This window comes from Gavialis gangeticus, unplaced genomic scaffold (genome assembly GCF_001723915.1).
Source record: "Gavialis gangeticus isolate Ggan-Ray unplaced genomic scaffold, GavGan_comp1, whole genome shotgun sequence".
NCBI lineage: Eukaryota > Metazoa > Chordata > Crocodylia > Gavialidae > Gavialis > Gavialis gangeticus.
In genome coordinates, this window is record NW_017729025.1 from 117,374,618 (window position 1) to 117,385,419 (window position 10,802).

Consider the following 10,802-nt stretch of genomic DNA (forward strand, 5'->3'; position numbering starts at 1 on the left):
TGACTACTTGGAGATTTTTGGTCATATAATTGATGAGATGTGAAATTGCCTTACTCCATTTGAACTAGAGACACTGGTTATTTTATATCTAGGGGCATGGAAAAAGAGGGACACAGTGCCATTTCAACAGAAAACAGGTAGAAGATAAATGTTCACTAGCATTGAAAGGTGATTTTTATAATGACATGACAAAGGCATAGCAACATAGCTCCCTGTCCATTTCGCCAGGCACCAAGGAAGTTTATATCTTATAGGGCTTGTCCCTGGTCTTCCCTGGGCTACCTGTGTGCTTATTGTACACCATTATCACTGTGTCTGTTCAGCTGAAGTAACTTGCTATTTAGTAGCATATGCTTAATACCAATGAAAATTTGCTCTCAACAGGATGGGAAGATTTTCTGCCGGCGAACAGCTTGTGATTGCCAGAACCCCAGCGTTGATCTCTTTTGCTGCCCAGAATGTGACACCAGAGTGACCAGTCAATGTTTAGACCAAAATGGACATAAGCTGTATCATAGTGGGGACAACTGGACATACAGCTGTCAGCAATGTCGTTGTCTGGTATGAAAATAAACTGTTTTCAAGAGAAGCCAACATGATAAAGATTTGGATTTATAGCAAGGCATGTTTTAAAATAGGAGGTTGCTAATTCTTTCTTCAATGCCCTTTTACTTAGATTATTATTTAAAAGATGTTAAAAGCCCTAAAATCATGAGGCAGAAGCAAGGTAATAGATTATCTTACAACTCCCTTCTCAGCTCTGTTTAAGTAGAGGAGGTCAACAAAATTTCATAGTTATTTTGAAACCTTTGAAACAATTTTAATTTTGTTCATTGCATTGATATTTTATTTATCAACATTCCTTGCAGAGTTTTTATCAATTATGTTATTTTCAAAATATTAACTTTTAAAAACCAATTTTTTTCTTTAAAATACAAATCCCACAATATGACTAATCTTTCCTATCAAAACTGGAAATTCAGGAATCCAAAACAAAGTCCAATACGCCTTGAAAAAGCAAACAGCTAGGAAACCGAAGGCCAACATGATAAAGAAAATCTAAAATACCAAGCAAACATAGAAGGAATAACAAAAAAACAAGTAGCGTTTTTATTCTCAGTTGCTAGTTCTTGTTGTTTATTATTATTATTATTATTGTTACCCTGGCAGATGCGCAAGTAAAGGTGCCATGGAATCTGATATATGACCCCCACAACTGTGCTGCCTTCCATGCCATACATGCATGGCAGGAGGCTTGATTGTGAGTTCGAGGATCAGAGCCCATTACACCTTATTGCCAGCGCAGGGGGAACCTGGGGTCATGATCTATTTATTATTATATTCTCCATTTTTCCTCAGTTTTCTTTTATGGGGAGAGATCCCAATTAGTAAAACAGCAATTTTAATTAAAAGCAAATCAAGGAAAACGGGAGTTCCCCCCTGAAAAAAAGCCCTAATTGGCACATATATAATATTGATACTGACTTCCCTGAGGCTTGGGGACTCACAGAATACATAACATTATCCTGTACTTTGTAAGTACGCATATGACTCTTCAATTTAATGTTGTTTTGAGTTTACTTTTTCTGATTCTTATATAATTGCATAAAAAATAAAAGGGGCAAAGATTTTCAGTTAAATTGTAAGATATTCACATATACTTAAATGGAATATTCACAGGAGTACTCAAGTTCAGTATATTTCCAAAAGATATTTTGTGTCTCACCTGAGTTCGTAGCTCAGCTAACTGAGACATGAATGGGCTAGGTGATTTAAGGTGATAAGCTAAGTCAATGATGTTTCTGGGATTTGGACTCAGAATCCGTTTCACTTCCATTTTTTAGTGCTAAGAACTGCACAAATACAGCCTGAGTTTTTACCCTACTTCCTAATTTTTTTCTTCATTCTGTATAGGGTATGCACAGCCTTAATGGAATTAAACACATTATGATTCACTATCTGTTTAAGAGAGGATCAAGCCTAAAGTATGTTTTACTTAATTTGTTTTTATTTTGGTTATTTAGCATTATGGGATAGGGAGAAATATATTTTCTAGGTACTTGACTATGACCAAAATTGATGATGTGTTATGGACACAGCTTTATCAGGTGCCTATTTTCGCTTGGGGTGAAAAATTGATTTTAATTTAAAAAATAAGGACCTTTTTAAAAAATTATGCATGGCCCATTAGCATTTGGACCCCAATACTTATCAGTCTGAAGCAACACAAAGGAAAAATGCCCTAAGAGGCCAGTAAGAGTGGTATAAAGTCTGAGTGGTATAAAGTCTATATATGTGGATATTTTCCAGCTGCTTTCAGTAGGGAGCATATACAGGAAAAAGCATGTCAGGTATTATAAGACATGGTGGAATAAGCTGCACTTCAGCTAATGCCTGCTGAAGTATCATGGCCCTTGAGTTGCAGAGATTGCCACATTTAGGAACAGGTGTATGATCCCTACCCCTTTTACATGGAGCCAGCCATCAGGTGATAAGTACTTCCTGCTTTCTTAGTATGTCTTAAATAGTGTATTTATGGAGATAAGTAAATGCTTTCTTTAACCCGTAATGCAACTTAAAGCTTTTAACATGTTAATTGTGCCATAAACTGTAAAGTGTCATAGTCAGTAAATGATATAACAGCAAACCAGCCATAAAGATGTTCGACATTTCATGTAAAACATTGTTGTGGCTGATTTGATTCATGCCTTAAATTGAGCATGTGGCTTGTGTTCTAGACCCAGGGCTACTCCGTATCCAATCCAAACCTTCTGCTGGGTATGGGGGTCAGGCACGGGGTGATCTCAGGTTCTATGACCCAACTTTCCCTCTGCCCCATCCCCAGGATCAGCCATATGCACTGCAGCTATCCTTTGCCAGACAGTCCAATGAAGCCTGCAGAGCATGCTGAGATGTGTACATAAGACCCCATCCAGCTGCACAGTGTCAGCATTTTAAGCTCTCCATTCTTTAGCACCTCAGCACTCACAGGTCTGTACACACAGTTCTGGGTAAATTTTTCTACCAGGAAAACATACTTAGGACAATTCTCCCAGATTATTCAAATGTCTGTATGAAGCCACAACTCACCAATTTATTTATTTTTTAATTTAGGCATTCCTGTCATGATAAAGAACAGAATTGTTTGTTACATCAAGAAAAAACAAAATGATATTGTGCTCTATAGGAAACAGTGCCCAATGATGTTGTGCTCTGACTAGCTGAATATATGTATAATGCTAACATGTTAGACCAATTGCAGCTTGCTGCACAAATATGCTCTCACAGGCTATAGGTTTTATTGTTTCTCATTATCAAGTGATTTGTAAGGAATATCCATGCACCTTATTTCTCTTTCTACAGGAGGGGGAAGTGGATTGTTGGCCCCTTTTATGCCCAAATCCAAACTGTGAATACACAGCTATTTCAGAAGGAGAATGTTGCCCCCACTGTGTCAGTGACCCTTGTCTAGCTGATAACATCACTTACGACATCCAAAAAACCTGTTTAGATGGCTATGGGATCACAAGGCTCAGTGGCTCTATGTGGACTATGGTTGGATCTCCTTGTACCACCTGCAAATGCAAGGTACTGTGACTATATTATAGTGATGGAAATCTGTACTATATTATAAATGCAGGGTAATATTTTAGCTCTGGAAGTTCTCATGCAACTTGCATTGAAATAAATGAGATCCAAGGGCAGATAATGTAGCCTACGGTATAACATGTACAATTTATGGTTTGCAGAGTGGAAACAAAAACATGGTAATTCTATAATTATTTTCTTGGAAATATGAGTACAGATATTTAACATACTTCTGCAACTTTAAACTATTCTGTTTGAAAGCCCTGGAGGAATTCTTTATATGGAACTAGGATAGCATTTTAATAATGGCTGAATATTCCAGAAGTTTATTAAAATGTACTTTTAAAGCAATAATAACTGTTTAGTAGAGACAAATACAACAACAAAAATTGCATGATACATGAGGGTTTGAAAATTAGGCTTGTTCATTCTTCAAAACAAATGTTTGAGAGGAGCACTAGAAACAGAATCACTGTGAGCCAAATTCAGAGATGACGTGGAGGAGTGTAGTTTATTAGGGCTGGGCAAATTTCACCAGCTGTCTTCTGTCAACGCTGTTTCGACTCATTTCAAGCTCAGAACAGTGAAACTGAAATGAAACGAAGGGCTTCGAAACAGCCTCGAAACAGAACAAGGTCAGTCAAAATGCTTCAAAAGTTTTGAGATGTTTCGAAGCTGCCTGCAGGGAAACAGTAAGGAGAGGGAGGGGGAAGATGCGGGAAAGACTGCTCTGATATTGACTGTGACTGTTTGGCTGCCTGAAATGCTGGTGGTGCTACTGTGCTGCTTACTAAGTTATTACCTGTTGTCATTTAAAGTGGTGGACCGGATTGAGGCTGTAGGGGAGGAGTAGACCTCATTGAGGCACACTACCATGTCATGTAAAGGCCCCAGTTCCGGTGAGGGCGCGGCTTAACACACACACAGTCACACGTCATGACTTTTGCTTGTCAGCAGCTTGAGGTGCACTTTCCCAGAAACCCCTGCATCTATCTCCCTGAAAGCTGGCAGGCTTCATGGCCTCAGCAGGGGTTACTATCCCTGCAGTTTTCACCCCCCCCGTGCCCTAACACAGACACAGTCAGTCACACAGTCACCCATGTCATGAGTTTTGTCCATCAACAGCCTAAGGTGCAGGGTCCCAGAAGCCCAACCCCCCTACACCTATCTCCTTGAGACTTGGCAGGTTTCGTGGCTTCAGCAGGGGCTAGCATGCCTGCAGTTTTCACCCCGCTGGCTTAACACACACACAAGTTATGCTTTCAAGAATTTGAGGTGCAGTTTCCCAGAAATCCCTGTACCTATCTTCTTAAAACTTGGCAGGCTTTGTGGCCTCAGAAGGGGCTACCAACCCTGGAAGTTTCATCTGAATCAGGCAGGAAATGACATGTTACAGGCAGTTTTGTGCTTCCCCATTATGGCCTATAGGTGACACATTGAAACAGTGTTGAAACAGAGAAGCAGTTTCAATGAAAGGAAATGGAACAGTGGTTTCAAAATGAAATGAAACTCGAAACAAAACACTGTCCTATCAAAATGGTGAAATGGAAGTTGAAACGAAATGGTGCTGTTTTACACAGCCCCACAACTTATACCTTGGGTTTGCAGGGGTAAATGATGACACAAAAAGTAAACCAGTAGGAAATCATGCCAGTGATGCATCAAATATATTAACTTAACCCTGAATGCATGAAAGGGACATTCTAGGAAAACCCCACCCCAAAACAGTGCCACTCCATGACAACCCCTTGAGCTGAAATAAACCTGCCCCAGCTTATGGTATTTTAGTAATTAGAGGATAATTTTAAATACAGGGTGATTTCTTCCAGGAACATTCTGTTAACTCCTTCTCTTGTGGCAGCTCCATTCATGTTGCCATAAGTTTATACTCCTTTGTGCTTCTTTCTTTCTTTGCACTGCCTGGCTTTTGCCAGTGTGTTCAGTAAAACAGGAAATATTGGAAAGTAAGCAGAAGTGTGTCTTTTTTCAGATTTCCAGCCTGATTTTGCACATGATGGTGTAAGTGCAACCATCATATTTGAAAAATCAACGTAGAATGATACTATTTCTAAGCAATACAGATTTGACCTGGGCTCATCAAAGCCCATGTGAGTCTTTTCATTGATTTCAACATAGTTTGGAATGAGCCCTGTATGTGGAAGAGCATGACTGAATAAACTGCATTCATAATTAATGTGTTGCAAATAACAGACATGTCATAATTGATAAATAAATTTCACCTATCTGGTGGACTGAAATGAAAACCAGAGTTCTTCAATTCCAAAATCCCAAATAAGTTTTATACTGGAATTTTGGAATTGTATATAGATGGACAGTTCACAAAATGACAGCATCACACAGGCATATATAAACACACAGGTCAAATACTAGTCTCACTTTTTAAAAATATAGGCATAACCTTAGACTTGAAGCAAATGTACATTTCTTACAAAAAGATTTATTTTTGTTCAGTGCTACCTAAGAAACCCTTTTTTTTAAATAAAAATGAGGACTAAACAAACCCTAAATAAAGTCATTTTACTACTATTAGAATATAACTTCTTAATACTGGGCACTTCTACACATGTGCTTTAATCTGTAGTAGCCTATTTTATATCACATTAGAGTGTCACATCAAAAACCGTACTAATATCCTAATGCGCAGTAAAATAAGGCTATATAGCACATTACGTGTCACTAAAAAGCATGCACTTTTGCTACTGTGCATTAGGGTAGCCTAATACAGATTTATTATTACCTCACATTAGAGGTTCTAAATTTAATGTGCAGTGGTAAAAGCATATTAATGAACGTGTAGATGCACCCAGTGTTGAATTCAAATTCTGGTTGCCTGTCCTTTGTATCATTCATAGATAGAGAACTGTTCCATTTTATTTATTCCTTGCTCAGTGAAAGAACTAAATATAGTCTTATGAAACAGTGTCTGTATCATATAAAATGCTGTATGAAGTTTTTTGTCTCCTGTGTAATACTAGAGAAAAGGTAGAGTAAAAGCTTTGTTATCTGGCATGAGTGGGGTAATGGGGGTGCCAGTTATCTGAAAATTCTGGTTATCTGAGAGTTATACCTGCCCCACCCTGCAGCAGCAGCCCGCCCTGCCCTGTGCAGATCCCTTTCCCCTCCCTCCGTCCTTTCCCCTGCAGCATCACTAATTAAGGTAACCAACAGAAATACTTGATGCACGTGCCAGGCAGACTCAGCAAAGATTCTGGTTGCTAAAGTGAAGATCTGTATTGAGGAATATTGGAAATCCAGTTAACAGAGTATTCCAGTTAGTAAAATGCTGGTTAACACAGCTTTTACTGCATTATGGTCTGATTCTGGGCTTTAATTCATTGTGATTTTCTTTGCTGGCCTTTTTTGCGGAACTTCCCTTAAGGGCTAGATTTTTTTTGTTTTTAATTTGTAAGATTCCCGTGCATTTGACCGTCACAGACTTACCTATTGACAAAAGAGTTGGAACTGCTATCACAGTTCTTACCTGTGATATGAGAGTATGCACACCTGCATATGTTCAAACAGACTAAAAGCCTCTGTACAGAATATCACTGCAAAGTTAAATGTAGCAGCTTCACTATTTTTTACATTTTATATTAATAAAATGGTACAGTTTTGTAATGGGATTTCACACTTAAGTTTCTGATTTAAATGCAATTCAGGTGAATTGTGACGCTTAATTGTGACTCACAGCAGTTGACACCATGATAAATGAGTCAGTGAGTTTAATTCTTACCTGTTAAAGGAATGGTCAGATCGTAAAAACACCATCACAGTCAATGTATTTGGTAGCCGTGTTGGTCTGAGACAAAAAGCAATGCAAAAAGATTTTTTTTTTTTGCAATTTGTTAGTTGGTCTAATAAAAGGTACCATCTCTGAACCAAGAGTTCTAGAGTTTTGCACCACAATCAACATGTTTGAAAATCACAGCAAGAACCAAATAGGCCTGGAACCTGAATTAGCTTCTATTTAAACCTAATTCTTCCAAAGTAGAATAGCCAAAATCACAAGAGAGGCAAGGATTTTTGTGGATGACCTCTTGTATTTGACCAGCTGTATAGCTGGGAAGGATATAGACAAGCTCTTGGATACAAAGTACCCTTCCTCACATCTGAGAAAAAAGAAGACACTGCATGAGCTGTATAGCAGATGTAACAAAGGCTTGTGCATTATCAGGTAGCCAACAGCCAAGAGAAATTCAGTAGTAGGGATCAACAACACCCTACCTCTACCAGAATCTCACAGGTTTATTCATTTCCCATAGCAGCAAAAAGGATTTCTGTCTCCAAGTCTTATGGCCCTTTGTTCTCTCTGTTTTTCACTTGTTCTATGACGAGCACTAATATTCGTTTGTTTGTTTGTACAGAACGGGAATGTCTGCTGTTCTGTGGATTTAGAATGTCTTCACAATAACTGAAGTAATACAGTCGAACTCTTCTATGTAAGGAAAACTGGTACAGTTAACATCTGAAATGAAGTTATATGAGTTGGTGTTTTATACAACAGACAATTACCAAAGTCTCCGCATGAGGAAGATGTTTGGGAGTTGCCTTTGGGACCTACCACTATGCTCATTCTTGCTAGCCTTGTCTGGGTGACTTTACAGTACAACACATTAATAAGTCTATGGTTGTTAAAAGCTTTCAGTGTTGTAAATAACACACTTCTTCCTGTCAGATTATTTGCAAATATGTTTATTTCTTGAGTAAACTAATTGTATATTTTTTTTTTGTTTAATTTGTGTACTGACAATATGATCAAAACTCAGTTCATTTTACTTTGGATCTAGATTCCACAAATAAAGCTGCCTATTGTGATTCTGTCCCATAACACCGCATACTTAATTCTGAGGTCCCTGTCAGATGTATTTATGAAAATATGTATGTATGTACAGTCAAATTATATTTCAGAGTTGTCAAACCTTTTAAAACATTCCGAGGTACATTTGACTTGTACAGGCTGGAAGTAATCAAACCTAAGTCTGTCTTCGAAAAAAATGAATGCCACAAGCTAAATGAAGTGGCAAAAAGCACTTTCTTTTCCAATCATATGAACTAGCAGCAGATTTGAATTGAGACACATATTCAGCACCCTTTCAATACATATCAAGGAAACAATGCCACTTATTGACATCGGTGTTCTAATTTGCAAGTGAAACTACATATACTGGATGTGGGTGTAATTCATCTGGATTGTGTGATAGAAAATAAAGCAGTCAAACAGCTTTAAGCTTGTATATTTTGACCTGAGTGGGCCAGATTTTGCACTCAGTTACATTAATGTAGGTGAGCTCAAAATCTTTCCTGGTGTAGTTATTTTAATAATAAAACTGCCATTCACAATTACTTTTTTCATAATAAAAAAGTTCAGAACCATCTGTACTATTGTAGAGATGACAGCATACACTGCCTTAGCCCTTACAGGTTAGTGGCATTCTGTTCTATCATTTTGATTATGTGTAAGACATTCAAAACAATTTGTCCCCTCTTTGTACTGTTCTGACATTCAAAAGGACCTAATTTATTAAGTTAGCCATGTACATAATGTTGTCTAAAACCCCCAAACCTAGGCAAAAATCCTAATTAAAACTTCTAACCCTACACAAAAGGTTAGATTTTGGATTCTCTCCAAGGTAGGTGCAACTACTTTTTTCATGAGGCTAGAAAGTTTGTAGCACTGGAACAAAACATCTGTTCCCAGGACGATGGCATCTATGGCTCAAATACCACATTTTTAATGTGCTGTTGTAGTCTGTTCTGTTCATTTGTGTAGTGTTTTCTGCCCTTTTTGTTCTTTTTTCTTAATTAAAGACATAATGGGTGTTTGGAAAAAGATTGCAGCTATAAGTATAGTGGCTACACTTTGGAAAAGTATACATTTGTGGTTTTTCATAGCTTCTTCCAGAAAATGTGAAATTTATTTTAAGAATGATGTGTGACTGTATGAAATGGAAGAATATTAGATTTTTCTCTTAAATAATGTACTTTCATGTTTCTCCTAAAGAGGAGTTGCAAAACACTGTAAAAAAAAGACTTGCGATCATTTAGGCAAGTTTGTCCTGCATTCATTGTTAGTATTGATAATTTTGCTTAAAAGACTTGTTCATAACTGGGTTCCAGCCTAAACATAGATTTCTTTTCTAATGTCTGGTCATTTTCAGCTTTCCATGCATTGTTTTAATGATTGTATTATAAGGGAAACAGTTGTGTTTTATATGATACTTTGTAAATCATACTGTCAGCTCATTTTGTAAATCACATTGTAAAACCCAATGGTAATTCAATTGGAGGAGACATCCAGTGGGCTGGGATATAAAAAGTAATGATTTAAAACTTGTGGGCATCAAAATAAACTCCTATGTACAGATTGCCGTTCCATAATCTTATTAGCAGTACCATAAAGCACCAATCATTGTTTTAAATGCAATGTTTATAACAAACATTTTCTTTATTTCCCAATTTAATATGCATTAGCATAGTAAGTTACTGTTATTGCTACATAGAAGGAGATTGATTCTTCACAGGGAGTCTTAGCATCAGAGCTGTAAGAAATATTTCCATTTACCCACACCATTCAAGACCAATGGTAGGTTTTAGGTCCAGGCCATAGGTAAACCTCTGAAATTCCCTGAATGTGCATTAAGATTGTGTGAAGTGTTTGAAAGCAAAATGGGTCATTCTTCTTCCACCCAGACTTAAATCAAACAGCCTCAAATAAGTCCCAGTGAAAAAGCATCTACTTTAGAGGTCTTTTGAGAGTCAGAGAATTTGCTACGTGTGGGCTATTTGGCAGAGCCAGGTAAGGAAACTTGACCCTGGGCACGTCTACATGTGCTATTACAGTGAAGCAATAAGATCTGGTGCTTATCATGCCGGAATGTATTGCTCTTGGGTGCCACGTTTACACATGCACCCAGGACTGCAGCACGTTGAGTCAGGTCAGAGCAGCCTCAGCTGGCAGCAGACCTGGGGGTCAGCCTGACAGACTGGAGCTACTCTGACCTGGCTCAGCTTTCTGTGGAGGGGCTGGCTGGGGCACAAAGGTAGGGCTGGCAGGGGCACTGAAGCGTCCTCGTACTGAAACACCCTTGTGCCCCAGCCAGCCCTGTCAGCATCTACACATGCATTGCTCTGCTGAAAGATGGTAGTTGCATTTACAAATACTGTCCTGTGGCAGACTTAAGTGGTTTACTCTG

The 10,802-nt window shown here is 38.2% G+C and overlaps 1 protein-coding gene across 1 annotated transcript in view; it reads left to right on the forward strand.

The window, feature by feature from the left end:
- NELL1 (neural EGFL like 1) overlaps positions 1-9,973 on the forward strand; it is a 665,093-nt gene extending 655,120 nt beyond the window's left edge. Inside the window, exons 18-20 of the mRNA XM_019519959.1 lie at positions 385-561; positions 3,364-3,588; positions 7,974-9,973. Coding sequence (XP_019375504.1) covers positions 385-561; positions 3,364-3,588; positions 7,974-8,024 — 453 coding nt within the window. The 3' untranslated portion in view covers positions 8,025-9,973. The remainder of the gene's footprint in view (positions 1-384; positions 562-3,363; positions 3,589-7,973) is intronic.
- The last annotated feature ends 829 nt before the right edge of the window (positions 9,974-10,802 follow it).